Source organism: Leptinotarsa decemlineata, unplaced genomic scaffold, assembly GCF_025532065.1.
Source record: "Leptinotarsa decemlineata unplaced genomic scaffold, Ldec_3_MD MMD2_tig00000010_RagTag_RagTag, whole genome shotgun sequence".
Taxonomy (NCBI): Eukaryota; Metazoa; Arthropoda; class Insecta; order Coleoptera; family Chrysomelidae; genus Leptinotarsa; species Leptinotarsa decemlineata.
In genome coordinates this window covers 5,802,772-5,824,867 of record NW_027412538.1, presented here as the reverse complement: position 1 = coordinate 5,824,867, position 22,096 = coordinate 5,802,772, and the positions used below count along the sequence as shown (strand labels likewise).

The 22,096-nt window shown below is 34.8% G+C and overlaps 1 protein-coding gene across 2 annotated transcripts in view; it reads right to left on the bottom strand.

The window, feature by feature from the left end:
- side-VI (sidestep VI) overlaps positions 1-22,096 on the bottom strand; it is an 841,483-nt gene that overhangs the window by 145,857 nt on the left and 673,530 nt on the right. For both annotated transcript variants that reach the window (XM_074171294.1, XM_074171295.1), the window contains exon 5: positions 10,106-10,216. In XM_074171294.1, coding sequence (XP_074027395.1) covers positions 10,106-10,216 — 111 coding nt within the window. The remainder of the gene's footprint in view (positions 1-10,105; positions 10,217-22,096) is intronic.

The window sequence follows — 22,096 nt, the reverse complement described above, 5'->3', positions numbered from 1 at the left end:
CAATATTTCATGTGAAGCTTCCATAAATTCAGATATTATTCATTACTGAATTATTTTGTAATCAAACGTCATACAAAAAATTGAATAGGAAATTAGGAAAACTTTTCATTTTCGGAAAAGTTACCTATAAATGCAAAGGTGTTGAAGTATTCTCCAGGCTTCATGACATTATTTTTCAGAATGAAAGTGTTTATTTGATTCCTCAAGTGTCCATGATAACCATGATAAATTTCATTAGCTCGGACTTCCATTGTCTGATATTATATAAAATGATTTGAAATCCCTGAAAGAACTAAAAAAGAAGAATTAAAAATGAATAGCTGAAAATAACAATTATATTAAGAAAAAACAACCTGAAATGAAATGATAGTGAATTCAAATACAAGTAAAAATAGAACATTGTAGAAGATTGTTGATATCCACAATTGTCTTCGGGTGGAAGACTGGACTGATTCCTTCGAGAGATAACTATTTATGGGTCATTCACTTATCTCTGCTTTCCTTTTTTCGCTTCATTGGTTTAGTGGGAGACGACTGTTTGGCGGGAGTTGGCCATTTTTCGCTTGATGATGGGTTTCCATATGTTGCGTTTATCTACGCTAACTTGGCTGAATACGTAGTTGTACAACATGTATGCGGCTTCTTTGGATTTTCTCCTAAACCAATGTTTCTCTCTCTGAATGATCTCAGCTTGGGACCACTCGAAGTTATGTTGATGGGTCCAATGTAATATCTTATTTTTTTTATTTGTATTTCTTTAATTTTTGTTCAATTGTTCTATTTTCACTTGTATTTCATTTCACTATCATTTCATTTAAGGTTTTTTTTTCCTAATATAATTGTTATTTTCAGCTATTCATTTTTAACTCTTCTATTTCAGTTCTTTCAGGGATTCCAAATCATTTTGTATAATATCGTACAATGGAAGTCCGAACTAATGAAATTCATCATGAAACATTGCCAATCACCTTCAAACAAACAAACACTTATGATTCGTCGCCTTTCTCGTCATTCAACAATTCTTGAGCTCGTATGACGGTTTTTTGGTCAAAATTCTGCTATTTTGGAACAAAATTCACTTTCACATGCTTTATTTTCATCAGTTATTGATGTGTTGGAGCCTCCAGGATGAGCGTTGTCATTCACATCTTCTCGAGCTTTTCTGAACATCTTATTTCACTTGTAAACATTTTGGACTCAAGGGTACAATCACCGTATGCCACTGTTAACAGTTCAAGTATTTTTGAGTACTCAATTTCGATTTTTACACAAACTTTGATGCAAAGTTTCGGATCCGTTTATTTAGATAGCAGAAAATCGCTGAATACGAAAAAAACTTCTAACTTTTATGCCTCTCACCAACAAACTAAAGGAACTTAGAAGCTGAAACTGTAAAAATATGTTTTGAACGAGTGTGTCTACATAAAAAAATGCATATCAACCTTATTTTTTCAACATCCCACGTACACATCTTTATTTGAAATGGTTGAACCAAGTCGTATAATTATTAGCATTTTAATTACGATAATCACGAAATCAATTCAATATAATTGAAAAAGGAATAATTTTTTTAAGGGTTTGGTGTCAGAGAAAAGTTTTGTTGACTTTCGACCTCTTCATCATCAAACAGAAAATAAAAAACTTTTGAAGAAAGAAAGAAAGTGGTTGAACAAGTTGATGAAACTTTTCAAAAAATATATAGGTCATGCACTGAAGTTTCTTTCAGATGCAAGCTGGAAAAAAAAGATAATTCGAAACAACTAATTTTATACATATGAAATGAGTTATGCGGAAATCAGTTTTATCATTTACTATAAAATCTTAATATATGTAATGGAATTGGAATAGTATTGATAGTGACGTCATAACTTACATGAAAAACTTTCAGTTCGCGTCGTATATTTCCCAGCTTTCTTGTGAAAATATTTTTCATCAGCACTTTTGTATATAATTTTCATATCTTTAAAAAACTACGACTTTATGTCACCGGAAGAGACGCATCCACTCTTATCACAATATTTCCAAAAAAAAAAAAACTTCCATAGGGATAGTTCATTCAATCCCAGTCTTGAGAATTTTATTAAATCTGAAGAGAATCATTTGTTTGCAAAATATTATATTGTTTCTACGAAAAACACTTTTCGTTTTCGACTTTTCCATCATTATACAGGAAATAAAAACTTTCGATATGGACAAGTAGAAAGCCATATAATTTAATAGGTTACCTCAAAAAATGAGCATATATACTTCTGTAGATATGAATCTTTTATTACCAAAAATGATGAAAAAAGAATTTTTCAGAATGTGAAATGATTTACTGAACACACATATCCAATAACAAGAAAAGGATGATTCAAAATTAGTGAATGTAGAGTTAACATAATAAATCTCAGAGCAATGAAGTATATCCAATGTAAAATGACGCAAGATGTAACAACAAAACAGAAAGTAAAAAGGCCCATTAGAGTCACATAACTTATTCACGCTGACGTCCTTGTTTCTCCGGATAAGTCCTGGAGGAGTAAGACACGATGTTCTTCGCCGAAGCGCACAATAAGACCCGGCGAACACGCGGGATTTTCGGATTAAAAGCCAAAACAGCGACGAGAGGCGTAATGGGGCGTGAACCATATTTTACCAACTAAAGACTCGACCTCCGGCTCTTTCAACAAACTGACTCTACTAGAAAATCGGACCATCACTGCGGCTATAAAATTAATGCTCTTTCGACCAGGATTTATGCACTCCGAATGACCGACCTTGATGGACCGAAAACTTCTGAAATGAGATTCGCGAAATTAATTGAGGAACCTTATATTCGTTAGCTCGCTCTCTGTAATAAAACTTAATTCCGAATTGATGTACATACATTGAGCTTGAGGTTTGAAGGGCTTTCAACATACTCATTACAAAACACACAACAATATGAAAGATTTGTTGCTTATGTTTCATGATGAATTTCATTAGTTCGGACTTCCATAGTCTGATAATATATAAAATGAGTTGAAATCCCTGGAAGAACTAATAAAAAAAGAAGAATCAAAAATGAATACGTGAAAACTATTATATTAGACGAAAAAAATCAAAAATGAAATGATAGTGAAATAAAATACAAGTAGAAATAGAACAATTGAACAAGAATAAAAAGAGATTCCAAGCCAAGTTACTTCACGACGTTTCGATTGTTAGTATCCACAATCGTCTTCGGGTGATGACTGGACTAATTCCTCGGAGAGATGACTATGTATGAGTCATTCGGGTATTTTCACTTATCTCCGCTTTCTTTTTTTCCACTTCACCGGTTTAGTGGGAGATGACCGTTTGGTGCGAGTTGGCCATTTTTCGCTCAGTTATAGGTTTTCATATGTTGCGTATCTCTACGCCAGCTTGGCTGAATACATTTTTGGACAACATGATATGCGGCTTCATTGAATTTTCTCCTGAACCAATGTTCCTCTTTGTGTATGATCTCAGCTTGGGACCACTCCGGTTTTTTTTTTATTAATTAACTAGTTTATTTATATAATAATATTTCTGAGAACAGCTTAGTTGAATAACAGGATCAATTTGTTTCAAAACTATTGTTTTTTTTGCCGACGTTTCGAATTCGATTGAATTCTTTTTCAGGCCCGGAAAGTAGTTTCTTCGTGTTAACATTCTACCAGAAAATTGAATCAATAATTCGGCTCTTCAGAACTGGGTCCATTCATTCCAAAAGATCGGCCATGATGACTTTAAAACTTCTAATTTGAGATTCGTAATATTAATTGAGGAACTACAATGCTGTTAGCTTGCTTGATTAACGTGTCGCATGTTCTACATAGAGTAAGACATTCCCGACTCACAACTGTTTCTGAATAATTACAACTTGTTTACGGTCGACAATAGAGATCCTGGAGGAATAGGAAATCGTGATGAGCATAACGTAATAAGTTGTGTAGATATACATCAATGTTCTACATAGGATTAATTTCAGTCGAGTATATCTACGTATTATAGTCCGTTTTGTACATGAACAAAGAAAGTTTATGACGGTTGGTTCATCCGTTTTTCAGTTGTGTGATACCTGCTCTCCTAAAAGAAATTCGCCTTTTGGAACCGCACAATATTTTATTTTAGTTTGCTATCGACGCCTAGAAATAAAATATAGACCACTTAGTTAATACCTGTTCAATGTACCTTTGAGTTCAAACATAAAATGTAATGTATTAGTCGCTCGTCCGCTTGTCCACTAGATGGAGTGATACTTTGAAAGAATTTCGATTTTCATTTATGGGATATCATTGACTTTAGGCCGATGCTCGTTCCAAAATTGAAGGTCGACTCTTTCTGTTGTATCGCCAATTGCATATGCAGGAGTAGTTGTTTTCTGATAGGCTTCAGTCCTGTCAACCTACTGTGTAGGTATATCCGAGACTGGCTTGAACATTTAAAGTTCATTTCTTTAGATTTGTAATGTAATACAACATGTAATACATTATCACTGAAACAGTATGTCGGTTGGCCATAAATCAAGCCATGCCTGTGTACAACTCAAAAGAAATATATAAAAGACAACACCTATAGATGTAAATAGTCGGTTAATCGAAGGAGAAGAGAGTTACTTGTAGTAATTGCATTAGGCTTTAGCGTACTTTTTTGGTCTAAAACAGTTATACAGGCTAACGATGAAAAACATCCAGAAAATGTTATCCAATTTCTATGATTTTTGATTTGCTGTCTAATAATAATAGTAAAGAAGTTGTAATACACACCAGGTTTTCACACTCATGAAGAGGGTGAAAAACTGATTTGTTATCATTTGAATGTTATTGAATTGTAAAAAATAAATCTTTTTCTCGAACTGTTGGAAGACATCACTCGAAGGAAAAGAAATTTTACCTAGGTTTGATTGAATTAGATCCAAAGTGACTGGGTCTGACTCTCCTTTGCAACCTGTGTGAGTTTATTATAGCTCACATCACTCCAAGTTTTGCTAAATGAGGCCAGCTTTTCGAAGAAGCTGAACAGCTCATTTGGTGAGTGATCTTTCAAGTGAGATGGCAATGTAACTCTGACATACTCTAACAACCTGATTCGGTCTCCAATAGGGCAGGCACAAAGTAGAAAAGTACAATTCAGTTTATTTTCCAAACAGAGGTGGCAGCACAATCTTCCAACTTCACAAGTCACTGCAGAAAATGATTCAAACGACAGTGACTTGTACGTAGGCAAGAAGAGACTGAAGTTGGTGTAATTTTCCAGAAGTCTGAAACACTTCTTGCAAATATGAATTTTGGAAGTATACCTGAAGATTGATTCCGATGTGTTATTTTGTATCAATACTCAATACAATGTTATATTTATCACATGTAACTGAAGAACATATATTTCTGATAATCTCAGCCGTCTTGTGAGGTGAGGAAAATTATTTGAATCTATCTATATCTATACTATTATAAATTCAAAAGTTTGTGAGGATGGATGTATGTATCTATGTATGTGGGTTTGTGGCTGAACGCCTTAACGACTGAACGGATTCAGATGAAATTTCACATCAGCTTATACATCAGAATATCATGTGTATGGGTTACAATAATAACATAATATAACGAAGAGTATTGAGTTATGTAGGAATAATTTCTGCTCCCTGAGAGCTATTTGGACTTCCGCTGCCTATACCTTTGGTGTTACATTCGGGTAATGAACCTTAAGGTTATTCATCTTGAATAGTCCTAAATAAAAGTCTGGGATATCATATATCTACCTCTTATGTGGTAGACACTATATGCAAAATACTCCGCCAGAGATACAATTGAATTTGATACTTTTTTAGCAATGCACATTTCAGAATATCTGTCAAATTCTTATAAAAATGATACAATCATCGTTGTAAATATTCAATACAGATAAACTCAGTCTTTTACATTAAGTAATTTGGAAGAATCGTAATTGTCACAATGAGATTAACTTGACGCAAGGTGAGTATGCGTTGCGTTTACTGTAAGACGACAGGCGAAGATGCGTGAGGGAAGGGGGGCGGTCTAAGCAATGAAGCACCATCACAGAGAACGCGACCCAAACGCGGGCAGACGCTTGAGGGCAGACGTCGTTGAAGGTTGTGTTAGTTATCGAAGATATTTATTACTTAGCGCAGTAGGCATATGTTTTCAGTTACTGTATTTTTGAAGTAAAAATATGAATTACTAGTTGTTGCCTGCGGTTATATCAAAGTACAGCCGAAGCTACTGAATCGAGAATCTTGATATATTTAGGTAGGTTCTTTGCAAAGCGAAACTAAGCATAAATGAAGAGAATCAGAAACTTCCACCCCTCAATAGGGAAAATAGGGGTTCAAATTTTGTATTGAATTTCGAAATTTTTTAAGTTGAAAACCTGAAGTTTTGTGTTGATGAAAAAATATTGTAACTATTTGATTGGGAAGGTCTCTCACGAAACATAATGTGACAAACCAAATTCTAGGCGGGCGAAGCCGCGGGCAACAACTAGTTCCACCAAAAATATGTGAGAGCCGTAATTTTTAGGAAAAAAGTTTTTGATATGCTTGATACGTAACCCTGAAATTTCAAAGTTTTTGATATGCTTGATACGTAACCCTGAAATTTCACTGTTCCAAAAGTTATTCTATTGAGGTCGTTGAAAAACTTTCATCAAAGTTGATTCAGAAATTCCTCAATCAATTTCACTTCTCCATCTTTGAATATCGTTTCAAACTACATGAACGTATATCGGCTCATATTTTTCTCGCACGTTTATATAAGGCATATAGTTGATTCATCCAACATGATGAAACTCGTTTTTTTTCTGATTGATTCGGCCATTCCTTGATGAAGATCCATCGATTCGAAATAATGTTTGTATTATGTGGTATATCGTAAATATGGAGAATATGGATATTTATTTCAGTATTCACGTACTCGAGAAATATTTAAAGAAGAAGGAGAACAAGCAAATTGCCATTCAAAATACGTTTTCGGTGATACAGACATATGTTTTAATAATCTGAAAACGCCATCTATGTTCATGTCAAAAAACTTGCCGGAACATTTTAATCGCAGATTTTTATGGTCATCTTTTTTAAGCTCTGTGGAACTCATATAAAAGTTTCGAGATCGCAACTCCGTAGCTGCGTTCTCTCCCAGTTTTTCATTATCTAAAATGCCTGCTGGAAAATTTGTTTCTGATATACACACATGGTCTTCTACCGGTAAATATATTTCGAACAAGTAATCATTCTGCTTAGTGGGATTTTCAGCTTTTTCAACTTAGTGACTTGTTTTGATAATATTGACATGTATTATAGTTTCACATCTTTTTCGACACGGCCATCAACAAAAGTGGGTTTTAACCCCCAATTTCACAATTACCAATATTACTTCTGCAGCTTTCCCTTAAAGATGATAATGAATTATATTTCACTCGAAGATTCTCACGGACAAAATATGATGAGCTGTGGGTTTGATCCCCACAATGATTATTTTTGCAACGTTCCGGTAGTCTTATTTGCCATCTTCTGGTGATGTCTGGTTCTGAACTCTCTGCGCGTCATTCAAAAACGACCTAGTTGTATGCACAAAAGGGGTGAGGCGCAAAGATTATCAACAACATGAAGATCTGTCTTATCACCCCACAAAATCAAAAAATCAATTTGCCAGAATATGGCAAATTGGACTTTGCCGAACCGTCGTGGAAATAATCTCTTTGAGGCTCAAAAATCCAGAACACGAAAGCCGGAAACACGAATTTACGAATTCCGGCTATTTGATAACGAGACTGCGCGCCTAGAGGGCGCCCCAGAGAGGTGGGGAAAAAACGAGTAGTGCGTTAGGTATCTGCAAATCTTCTCTATTCACGTACCAAAACACGTTCCCGTCACTATTATAGAATTTGTGCAGTAGCGGTTTGAAACGAACGTGCTCTTTCTTGTGCCAAAAACCATGTGTGAAGAAAAACAGGAGCAACCTATCAATCTCAAATTTCTCGATAAATTGAAAGAAAAAATCCGACTGAGTGCTATAAATTGTTGCTAGAAGCCTATGGAGACAATTCCCTATTTCGCGCGCCTATTTTTGAGTGGTGTAAGTACTTCAGTGAGGTCTGAGAGAACACTGAAGATGACCTGCGTCCAGGTAGTCCTGTCAAAGTTTCAACTCCAGAAACTGTAACCAAAAAAAAATCAACCAAATTGGGCATGCAGATATGAACGTGGATTTTTCAATACGATGTTGAAATAAAGTGGCAATCGATGCATTGGAAGACGCCTGAATCGCTCAGAATCAAAACAGCAAGGATTTCCAAATTCAAGGCAATGTTGATCGTCTTTTTTCGATATTAACGGTATGGTGATAACTGAATTGGTTCCAGAGGGTCAAACTGTCAACCAGACTTACTATTTGTCAGTTTTGGCAACAGTGCGAAAACGAGTTCGTAAGAAACGGACCGAGTTGTGGAAGAACAACTCGTGGATTTTGCACCAGAACAGCGCACTTGCCGGTAACACGCTAGCTTTGAAGCGATATTTGGACGATAAACGCACTTCAGTGCTCGAACACAAGCCGTTTTCCCCAGATTTAGCACTGTGCGACTTTTTTGTATCCGAAGATAAAATCTGCTTTGTAAGGGACACGATTTGAGCCAATGGAAGCGGTAAAGGCCTAAAGGCCCTCACTGCTTCGGTCAATGGAAAAAAACGTACAGAAACGTATTGAAGGGGAGCATTCGAATTTATAATAATTTTGATTATGAAACCTTTTTTTGTAATCAGTCTCGTTACCATAGAATATGGAGTCCCTCAAGAAACGGTATTGGGGCTTCTCTCATTCAATATCTACTTGAATGATTTGTTCAGGGTCAATTCAGAGGGTACCATTATTAGATTTTATGATGATACAGCTGTAATATATCGCGCTGATACTTGAAAAGAATTGAAAGACAAGGTTGTGGGAGATTTCATGAATATTATAAGTTGATTTAGGAGCAGGTTGCTGACGATCAATACAAAAAAAACTTTCACTCATTTCAACAACTTGCCAAATTTACCTTCGTTAGAATTCTATAATGACTATGACATACTGACTATAAATATGAAAGAACATATAAAATATTTTGGAATGATGATAGATATAAATTTAAGGTGGAATGAGCACGCAGAATATGTTGCGAATGAAATAAGGTTCCTACTGAACAAATTCTGGTTTTCCAAAAAGATTTTTGATATAGCACAGCTACGAACATTATATTTCAGTCTCGTACAGTTACATCAACTAAGTAATAATTGTGTGGGGAGGTATTACTGATAATCATCTCAGGGTTATCAATGTCACTCAAAAATTTCTCATCAAAATTATTGTCAATAGAGTATATACCACCTATACATCTGAAACACTTTTCACAGAATCTAAATTTTTCACATGTAGACATCTATACTCTCTAAGTTTTGCAATGTATCCTAGAAGATATGAAAAAAAAATTGTTTATGGATCATTTGTACAATATAAAATTCAAACAAAAAACCTCTAAGATTCCTAATGTAAGCACATCTCGAAGTCAAAGACTTCTCACATACTTGTGCCCTATTGCCTATGAATGAGTTTCATTTGAAATAAAGTCTATTGAAAGTGATAACAGATAAAAAAACTGAAATTATGGCTATAACTAATGTAACAATAGGTAAGATACATGAAATATTGTTCTTACAAGTAAGAATGTAAATATTCACAAGTATAAATGGAAATAATTTCACAATGCATGATCTACACCTGCTTCATATGTATATTTGAACTATTATTCATATGTTTCAATCCACATTTGTCATTATTGTTCATCATGTTCACCGTATTATGTTCTGTTGCATTCTTTCTGAACAAGGCCTCACCTTATAGAATAGACAGCAACTCTACAAATGTGCAGTCATCAAGGATCATATTAAGAACAGAAAATTGAATGACATATAAACATATAACTTTCAATTACTTTATGTATATGGTGTATGAATGATGAATGTTATGACCGATAGTTTAGATTGTTATGTTGTTTTTTTACTGGTTCATGTTCATGACATTTTTATAACATGACAATAATATAAAATTATAAATTTTTTGCATACCTTCACTCACTATACAGGTCAACGTCATGTCGCCACCTTCTTCATATGGACCAGCTATCGATGGGACCTCTTTTCCCCTCTCATCTATGATTTTGGGTTTCTGGGGAGGAGCTGTAAATAAAAAAAATATGAAAACGAAATTTTTCTTCAATATTCACAAAACATCCATATATTTATATAATGATCTTTGACAGTACTATCAAGAATGGGAAAGAAACATTGATGAAAATACTGACGTCATGATACTGGAGAATCATATCATTAAAAAGAAATGATCTGAGGATTACACCATATCATATGAATTTCAAGACTATATGAATTATGTTCAAAAAATTATTGTTCAAATTTCACGCGCTACGTATATTCGATTACTGATTTTTTCATTTTTTCATGTTGGTATATGGTCACAGTTCAAGCTGTTCAGCATTTTGAATTTGTTGTTGAGAGGCATAAAAGTTGAAAGTGTTTTGCGTGTTCGGCAATTTTTTGCTATCGGTGATTGTAACCTGAGGTAGAAAAATATTACCAAGTGGTACAAGCTTTCATAAGTGGGTTGAAGGTAACGACAGGAGTAAAGGTAATCGCATTGCCGACTCTTTAGCGGCTGGACTGAGAATTTTAGGACCCAGTGGCACCTACTGCCTGATGACTGCGAGAATTGCGGAACTAGTCAAACGTCACTCCCATGCTCAATCCCTAAAGAGATCACCCTGGGCGACCCTGGAAAGCTGGCGCCAAAGAAATCTCTGGCGATGACTGGTCACTGTCAACTCAAGAAACACCTCCATAATATGGGGCTAGTCGACACACCTCTATGCATGATGTGTGAACAGGAGGATGAAACTGTCAGGCATGTCCCATACGAATGTCCGGAGTCATCGTCAATAAGAGAGTCTGTGTTTGGCGAGTCTTGGCCTACACCTGTCGATATACAAGAGATGTCTCCCATTGACCTGTCCACCTTTCTGGAAACGATAGGATGGACGATGACCTAGAAGGACAACTCCTTGGAAGGATGTACAATGCGTCACATGTGGCCTAAATGCTGTGAGCCTACACTCACCCTCCTTACTCTTCAGATACAGATTCAAGCTTTTCATAAAAGGTTGAGGATCGTCGAATCACTATTAGAGTAGTTGCTGAGGATGACTCATTTCTCGCAATTGTTTTGGAAATTTCGAGTTACAACTGGTGACGAATTACGGGTATGGTATTGTTATGGTTATGCTATCGAAACCAATGTCCATTCGTCCCAATGGAAGAACTCAGGAGAGCCAAAACCTAAGAAGTACGTCAAGTTCGATCAAATGTCATGGCTTTTTCACTGTTTCCTTCGATTACCTTGAATCTTGCAAATCGGCTCAGTTCGTAGTTACATCTGGGGTACCACAAGGTTCTAATCTTGGACCTCTTTCATTTTTTATTTTTAATGATAACTTGGCAACCTCTTTGAGTATTCCTAGCCTACTATTTGCAGATGACCTGAAACTTTATTATAAAATCGACAACATTACTGACTGCCAAAGTACACAACATGAATTAGATATGATCAAACTTTAGTGTAATAATCGTCTACAACTGAACGTATTCAAATGTAAAATAATATCATTTGAAACGAAAAAGCGAACTTTAATGTACGATTATTCAATCAACAAATCTACAATCAACGGCGCGGCGTACATGAGATAAAAGATTAGAGCGAAATCTATCACAGGTGAGCATTTTTTGAGATCTGCGAATATCTAGTAGTCGCTGGAAGCCAAATCTGGTGAATACTGTTGATGTGAGCAATTAGAAGTGTTACGTAATATTTGTTTCTTATTATGTAATAGCAAGCAGATCCAAATATATAAATTATCCACGATACAATAATGACCCAATAAAACTCAAAATTTGGCAAATGGATATATTGACATATTTTCACACAGGTTTTGGCAATGTGCAAGGAAAACCGTAACTAATAAATAATAGCCAACCACGGAGGGGGGTCGTGCACGACAGAGAAAACTGGACAGGGTGTTTTAGAAAAAGAAAACTACCCTGCTAACCTCCTGTACAACGAGGGGGAAAACTTATTCTACAGTTAGAAATTTATGAAGAAAAATTTGACCGGAAGACATGATATTGGAAATGTGAAATGTGAAGATATTCGTATAAAAAATAATATATATTCAATTTTCACTCAAAAGGAAAGTCCTTAATGCCGCTATGCGGTACTTAGCCTCGATTCTAAAGGGCCAGTTGTAATACGGCACTATTGCGCTGCTCCATCGAAGAAGAGGATGAAAACCCATATGTCATTTCCTCATTTACTTGTCCCCAAATAACTGTTCATATAATAATATCGGGTTTTAACTGGGTGGTACACAAAGTTATTGAAAAAAAAAGCCTGAAATCAAATTATTGTTGGATTCCTCGTATTATGGGATATATTGTTGTCCTGTGATGACACAAGGAAAAATACTTGAAACCCCACCTCCGATTATCGAACCCTAATAATTCGAAGACGTTTTCATATACAGTTGGAAAAAACTGATATAAATATCCTCCGAAGAGATAAAAGAACGGAATTCTCAACCTTCCAAATCAGCACTATTACGAATCCGTTTCTGTGAACATGTGAATTACAACCGCTAATAGCGTTTACGAAAATCCTTAAGTTACATTCACAGTTCGAGTATCATTGTCAATTTCCAACTGAAACTGATTAAGATACCTTGGTCAAGGACCAACAAAGTTTCTAATTTTTCCGTTAGTGGCAGCAGCTATAGGGTGGTTGTTTATGATCTCGATATGAGCTTTTAGTAGATGGGACAGCGACAATAATTAGGTACCTTTTACGGATAACGTAACAGAAATTCAATTCATATAGTTTTGTCATTGTTTTATTCGACTTGTGACACGATGCGATCGTTTCTTTGCAATTTCGGCCTTCAAACGCTTCAATAACGCTCATGCAATATGAAGCCAAAACTTTCTTTTGATATCTTCACAATGTCAACTAAACCATGCAACTTCATTTTTCGATCATTCAAAACGATTTGGTGGATTTTTTGTTTTCTGGTGTTACCCATTTGGACTCCGCTACGTTCTGCATCATCGGTATCTCTACGACTACGTTTGAAGTCAGCAAACCAACGTTTCATTGTTGTTTCTGATGAAGTGGAGTCCTTTTAACACTTTTCAAGCCATTGATTTGCACTTGAACGGTATTTTTTTTCCATCAAGAAGCAGTGTTAAATTAAAACACGAAATTGTTTTAAAAAATAGTGTCACTATTAGCAAAATAAATCACATACATCTGAGTTGAATATCATGAAATTTCAACAGCTTTCTTTTGAAGGTTAGTACTGACTGGATAAGCGGTGAATGTAATAAAGCGCCATCTATGTGTTCGTCCGACGCTTTTCAGTCCATGCAGTAGAGTATTATTGTAACAGACAAATGATTTGTTCATAAAACATCATAATTATTTGGCACTTATAAATTGATATTCACAACATTTCTAACTTTTCCAATATACTTTTGATGAAAAAAGAATATCAACAAATCATTCCAAGTCACATGTGGAACGCCACTGTTTGTCAGGACTGTCCGGCAAATATATGCCTCTGCGGTAAACCATTTGGAAAGTGGAGGTTTTATCGGAGTGCAGGGAATAGGAAATAAGACTCGTTTTATAAAGCGGTAACCTAAATAAATGGAAACATGGAAGCAATTTCAGTCAAAGTAAGTTCTAGGTCATGTAATGAGTTTTCCCTTCCAATTGAGGGAAAACGAAAATGAAATTTCCTATTCATGCAGAGCGAGATTAGTTTGGTATGAAAGACAATCAATCGAAAGAAATGAAATATTGATCCACTTGCTCATTTGGAATTGGATAAAATTCAGTTCGATTCGTTGGGATATTTGCAGTCGAAGACCTACTTGAGGATATTTCATTGGAATAGATTCTCCAAATGATTATTGAAATAGAAAATTCTGTATTTTCCATGAGCTCCACATTAATTAGAAATGTGATGTTTTTTTTACAAAAAAAATCATTGATTTGAATATATTCATTTATTCAACAGTGCTTTTTATATTCCTTATAAACTCATTTTCAAATCTGGTTCAGTAACAGGGATTGGAACCTCCATAGCTGTTTTAGGGCCTTCACTTCATATGGAGATGATTCCACCAGTTTAGAGTGAATCTATTTCCTTCAATCAATTTTCTCCGTTCTTCAAGACAATAATAATAATAACACATATATTCATTTCTGAAAAATAATCCCAAAAATATAGAAAAACAGAAGTAACGTCAAAAGTAAGATTAGATTTTATCAGACAGTATAGCTCAGGTATTGAGCAATAGTTTATGATTCTATATTCAGTAGATTCTTATGAATTCCCTTTTTGAATTCACCATGTTCATTCATTTGTTTGATGCTATTGGGGAGTTTGTTGAACATTCTCATGCATTGATAGAATGGACTCCTTTCTGTAACAGTTAGTCTATGTTTTGGGTAAACATAGTTAAAATTTCTAGGGTTATATACATTTCATGGTGGACTATTTGTAAAAAGATGTTTGTTTCTAATAAGGATTAACAAGAGTTCCTGTATATAGACCACTATAAGTGTAAGTATTTTAAAACTACTGAATTTGCCTCTACATGATTCTCTTGAGTTCAGTTTCAGCATAGTTATCAAGGCTCTTTTTTGTACAATACAAATTTTTTCTGCATTTCTACCACCTTCATAAAAATTCCCATACCTACAAAGAGATTCAAAATTTGAATGATAGACCATTCAGATTACATCTGAGTCAACATACTAACCAATAACTCTCATTGAATACAACACTGAGTTCAACTTTTGACAGACATTTTGAATATGACTGTTGAAACTCAGCTCTCTATGTGTAGTCATAAGAAATCGCACTCATTTTCTATTTTGAGTGAAATATTCGTCAGCTGAATTAATTGAGATAAGTCAAATCCTGCATGGTTTGTTTTGAAAATTACAGTTTTGGTCTTATTGTCATTCAATAAAAGTGTGTTTCTCCTGAACCACTCATCTGCCTCACAGATGCTTTCTTCCGTTATGGATATCAGACCGGGATAGTCTACTGCATGGACCAGCAAGTTTGTGTCTTCCGCATAATTTGTCATTTTGCAAATTCCCCCACGAATCCCCTTCAGGTTATTTAGAAAAATAGTAAACTTCATTGGGCCAACTGTACTGCCTTGTGGCACCCCAGTATCAATTGATTTTATGTCTGATTCAGTTTTGATTCCTTTCTTGTTGATTAACACCATTTGTTTCTACGGTAATTTAAGTCATTTCAGCGCAGGGCCACGTATGCCATATCATTCCAGCTTTCGTAGAAGAACTGTGTGGTTCAAACAATCAAAAGCTTTTGACAGGTCTAGGAATAATCCCAATGCTGAATCATTGTTCTCAAGTTGTAACAAGATATTTTGAATGAACTGAAAAATTGCTGTGATTTCCCTTTCTTTGTTTGAAGGTGATTGACAATGTTTCATGATGAATTTCACTAGTTCGGACTTCCATTGTCTACTATGTAGAATGATATGAAATCCCTGAAACAACTAAAAAAGGATTGAAAATGAATAGCTGAAAATAACAATTATAGTAACCAAAATAAACCTGAAATGAAATAATAGTGAAATAAAATACAAGTAAAAATAGAACAATTAAATGAATAAAAATGAAGAAATGAGAAAAGAAAATAAAAATAAAAAGTGGAGAGATTTCAAGTCACGTTAGTTCACAACGTTTCGATTGTTAGTATCTACAATCATCTTCGGGTGATGACTGGACTGATTCCTCCGAGACATGACTATTTATAGGTCGTTCAAGTACTTTCACTTATCCCCGCTTTGCATTTTCCGCTTCACTGGTTCCGTGGGAGATGACCGTTTTAGCGGGAGTTGGCCATTTTTCGCTTGATGATGGGTTTCCATATGTTGCGTATTTCTACACTGACTTGGCTGAATACGTTGTTGGGCAACATGTATGCGGCTTCCTTGAATTTTCTCCTGAACCAATGTTTCTCTCTGTGCAAGATCTCAGCTTGGGACCACTCGATGTTGTGTTGGTGGGTCCAAACATGGTCTGCTATTCCTGATTTGCTGGTTTCCACTCGCTGTGTGTGTTTCTTGTGCTCGGCAATGCGAACATTCAATGGCATCTTAGTTTCACCAATATAGGATTTTCCGCACTCACAGGGTATCCGGTAAATGCAATTCTTGGAATCGCAGTCCGCGTTTGGTGGCCTGGTTTTCGTGAAGCTGCTACGGATAGTGTTACCGGATCTGAAGCAGGTTCTGATGTTGTACTTGGAACCAATTCTTTTTATCCTCTCCGATAATCCTCTGATGCAGGGAAGTGCAAGCACTGGTTGTGACAAGCACTGTGGTTCCTTGCGAGGCTCCTGCTGTCTTCTAGCCAAAGTTTTTTCTACCATCGCTTTGGAGTAACCATTCCGTTGAAGATCATTTTTGATGATGTCTAGTTTCTTCTCGAGACCTTCCTTCGTATTACAGAGCCCAAAAGCACGGTCTAATAGAGTCTTGATGATTCCTCTTTTAGTCGATTGATGGTGGTTGGATTCGTAGTTCAGATACTGTCCCGTATGAGTGGGTTTTTGGTATACAGATGTTTCCCACTTAGTGTCAGTCTTCTTCACCAAAACGTCTAAGAATGGCAATTCGTCATGGATCTCCTTCTCCATTGTGAAATTTTACATAGTAGACAATGGAAGTCCGAACTAGTGAAATTCATTTCCCTTTCTGATAATCCATGTTGCCACTTACTAATAAGATCACACTGCCTGAAGAAATTCATCACCCGTTTGCAAAATACAGCTTTAAAAATTTTTGAGAATGAAGACAGTTGACTAATTTATCCAAAGTTTCGTAGTTCAGAGGGATCCTCCTTTTTCAATATGGATTTGACTAATGCTAGCTTGAGTGAGTCAGGTAAAACTCTGTATCTTAGGGAATTGTTCACAATACCTATATACAATCGGATCTATCATTTCTTCTATACATAATTTAATAATTGCAAAGGAAACTCCATCATGTCCACTACTCATCTTACTTTAATTTTTTTTTAACAATTTACAAAATTTTATTTGCATTTGTTGGTGTAAGCAGTATTGATTTGTCATTTGATTTTATTTTGTGTGAACACTTTTCATCCTGTTGTTGCTTCAATGAGTTGGAGACTGCACTTATCAAGAAGTTCTTATAGTCGTTTGCTACAGATTTTGCATCTTTGTCGGACAGAATACCTTCTTGCCTCATATTTCAGTTAATATCACTCATGCAATGCAATATTGCATAATTGCTGAAGATATTGTTTTATAATTTTTTGATAAGTCACCAAAGTGTGTCTTGGCTACATCGATTCATCAATTGTTTGTATGTTTCAAAAGGTTGCACAAAGACATAGCGACAGTAATCCTTCCTCGTTAACGAGTCTGTAAATCACAAAATTGCTGCTTTTACTAGATTGGTCTTAATTCTCTGTTTCGCTACCAGCATTTCGTGAATTGGGAGCAATCCAATCGGTGGAGCACACAAATAACAGATAATCTCAAATAAACAGGACTCCTATTTTACCAGAAGCTGAATGAATCACATGATTGTATTTTCGGAAACACTCCACCAAAAACGGAGTATTTAACTGGTAACTGGTAACGGAGTGTAAAAAAAATCTAATATATGTGCGTTTTGAATGTTACATGCAAGTTCCTTCCATTTATTGGTACTGTTTTCCAGAAAACAGTCACAATATCCGATAAAATAACTTTCAATTCTCATTAATAGTGATGAGGGAAAATCAAATAATTGCATTCAATACATTAGTATTGTGGTGACCTAACAAAAAGATGCATTTCCTTCGAGAAGTTTCGTGAACTTATCTTTTGACTGCCATTTTGATCGTTTACTTCAAAAATCAAAGTGGCTCAGAAATGAAACTTCGAGAAAGTTGATAACATCCGTAAATTACTGATTATTTTATGCGGTGATTCAAAAATGAGCAAATCAATATAAAACGCCTGAACGTAAAAAAATCGAAACAGAAGGAGCTGGAAGCATTAAGAAGATGATCATTTGAAAATTCCAGCAATGTGCATCTTCGTTGATTTATCCAAAGCTTTTGATACCGTCAGTCATACAAAACTACTGAGAAAATTAGAGAACTGCGGAATACGTGGGAAAGCTTACGACATTTTCGAAAGCTTTCTATGTGTCCGAGAACAGAGAGTTAGTATCGATGGAATTATAAATTATCCCAGAATTGTTACTTATGGTGTTCCGCAAGGAACGGTTCTAGGACCAATCCTGTTTACAATATATTTGAATGAACTATTGCAGATACCAAAAAAAGGTAAAATTTTCAGCTTTGCTGACGATACGGCTGTCTTGTATACCGACTCTTCATGGAACCAATTGAAAATGCCTACAGAAAAAGATTTCATTAAGATCGAAAAATGGTTCTGCACAATAAACTCACGATCAATTTCGAAAAAACCAAATATTTGCCTTTCACATCATACTGCAGTACATTACCCAATATGGGACCCCTAAATATAGGAAACAATAATCACATACCTGGAGGCGAGTCAATAAAATATCTAGGTATCCATTTAGAGACACATTTTTGATGGCACCTACATATGAAAGAAATAATCAGAAAGTTAAGAAGTACACTTTCTAAATTCAATAACTTAAAAAACTTTCTTGGCATTCAACATTTGAAAACGTTGTACTTCGCACTTGTCCAATCCCAACTATCCTATGGTATAATAGGTTGGGGAGGAGTAAATGATTGTTATCTTAGGAATCTAAATGTCATAAAGAAATGGATACTGAAGATTATATTTAATAGAAAAAAACTCATCCAACTGCTGCCTTATTTAAAGAAGAGAATGTATGTGATATTCGACAACTTTTTTGTATGAGCATACTCAGTAATGTAAAAAAAAACATCAAAATAAAACCAATCATCCACTTCTACAATACTAGGAAAAAGGCAAACTCTTTAAATGCACCACGATGTGACAAAATCATAGGACAAAGAAATGCAACATATCTCGGACCACGCTTATATCAAATATTACCAGAAAAAATCAAAAATATCAACAGTTCTCACATGTTTGAGAGATAAGTAAAGAAATTCATTCTGAATACCGAAAGAGCTTTCTTTTCTGATTTTGGTAATCAAACTATTTCAAACAGCAATTTAACTTAAGTATTTGTTGAGCAGACGAAAATAACTATGTATTCTGTCTGAAACTACTGTCTCTGTTAATAAGGTTATTGAATAATTCATCATTCATTATCTTTCAATGTTAGATTAAGTATTTATACAGATAATTACAATGTATCCTTATCACGAAGCTATAGATTTCTATGGCTTCTGTGATTATCTTGTTTATCTATGTAATGTATATCAGTGTATGCGATAATAAACATATTATTATTATTATTATTAATTAGAATAGTTCATCACTATGCAGCATTCATATCAACCTATTGAAGTTCTCGGACTGTAGTCCATATAGAAATATGAAATTTTCGTTACTTAAAAAATATTTATAGATTTTTACAGGACAATAAACCTATTAGAAACCTGACGGAATATTGTTCAGTATTATTATTGAATGAAAGATATTTTGATTAACTTCTGCATGTGCCCGATATTGATTTTGTATCTATATATCTCCATTATAGTCTATACGAACTTGTTTGTATGAAGCTTCAATTTTTTTTTCTCTCCATTATTAAACATTGTTCATTTGTATTTACTGTTCATTTGTTTTTGTTTGACCCACTAGAAAGATTCCATCTGAACACCCAGAGATGTTTGATTACACAGAAATTACTCTTTGAGTAACAAAAAAATTCATAAATATCAATGCTGTGAAATTGCACTGACATAACCTGTACCAGTACCGTGTTAAAAGGTAAGACCTCGTTAGTCCTTAGCTCGCACAAGTTTCTCAACTGCTAAAAGTTGTCGTTCGTATGGGGGCGACAGCTGATTAACGGAAAAACAGATTTTTTTCTTCAAACCTAAAAGTGAACTCCTGATCAGAAGATTTATAAGTACATTGCCGTTACTACGTGGTAAGGTGTTTACCACTTTTATTTGTAACTATCGTTACTGCAGTTTCGTCCTATATGAAAATTTCTGAAGTAATACAATAAAACTGAAAATGAATAATGTTAGCCCTTATATATATATATATATATATATATATATATATATATATATATATATATATATATATATATATATATATATATATATATATATATATATATATATAAAACTGAACACCACTGTAGGTAACAACAGATGTACTTAACTCATTTGAATACCTGAATTTTGTTCACCTGTGACAATGTGGGTACGCTTATTTGAAAACCGATAAGCTGGCAAGATCATATCCACAATACTTATACTGATGAATTTACAAGGATTCCAAATAATCGATATATGATGAAATTGATCGAAACGTATTCAAAGAACACTTTATTGTGTGATTTTCAGTAAACAGTTTCACAAAAATGCAACCCGTGTTTCGCCAAACAATGGCGGACGTGTCTTTACTTACGCCTGAAGAAGCCATGCGTTCCAAATAGTTGAGTTCCCAACCTTTGCTTGCGTAGTGGAAAATTTCCTTATAGTTTAGATTCGGGAACTTGTGATTGCATCGGAAGGAATGTTTTTGAAACGTCGTATCATTTTCATCTAGACTGAAAGACCTTTCATGTTCAGCATACTGCCTTGAGAAATTTCGGCCACATTGCCCATAAACAGTATTACACTCCGGACACTTGAGTTCATAAACTCCAGGTTCCTTCATCTAGTCAACTTCATCTTTGGCATCAGAAAGGAAAGTAGATAAGCTGACATGTGGTCTGAATGCCACTTCCACATTGTTTTTTCTGAAAACACCCGCAATTTTCTGTGTTCTTTACCAAAATATGTTAGAATTACAAATTTTTTAATTTCTGATTGTTTGATCGGAAGGTGAAATAATCTGTACTTGAATTTGAGGCTTTGTTTTCTGACCAACTTCTGGATTGTGTCTATGTTGAAACCATTATTACGTCCTATCTGTATAATTGTTTCAATTTCCCTATCTAGATAGTGCTAATAAAAACAACAATGTTCTGAATCGTCACATAGATATTTATAATTCTCCAATCATCAATAATATTAGCAGAAATTTTCCAAATGCCGCTTGATACATCTTTCTACCAACCAATGCAACTTTTTCAGTATTTAAGGAAATGACATTATATACCTAGGTTAGTTTATAACTCGCTCAGAAGATGACACAGCGTGTCGAAACAAGTGTAAGCATTTGATGGTAATGTTGTGTGGAATGTAAACTGTTATTTTCACTCTTCTCATCCAATTAAAATTAATTTACACATATTAGAAGCCGAAACTGTAGAACTTATTCCATTCACCAGTATCTCATTTTTTTTCGTTAACCAGCTATCGCACCCCTACGAACTACAACCGTCAGAAGTAGAAATTTGTTGGAGCTAAGGACTACCGTGGTCTTACCTTTTAACGTATAATTCTTAACACAAGTTGGACGATAGCAAGTGAAAATAGAGCGTTCAGCCTGCGGCTTAAGCTATCGACTCACAAATCGGATGGAATTCTGATATAAAATTATTCCCTGATCAATCATTGCTAATGTTGATTTTCAATAGCTCCTGCAATTTTCAGTGTGTCTAATTATCTTATTCATTTATATATTGCATCTATATAACAATTATTTTTTATATTCCTAATTGTGGAAAAATTATTTTCACCTATATTTGAAAAACTTATTATGTGTTGTATACAATCGACTTTTTTCTTTTGGTTTCTATAACTATTTATTATTGCTTTGTCTACGAGATATTCATCTTTCGACAACAAAGTATACTTTATTATTGTATTGCCGA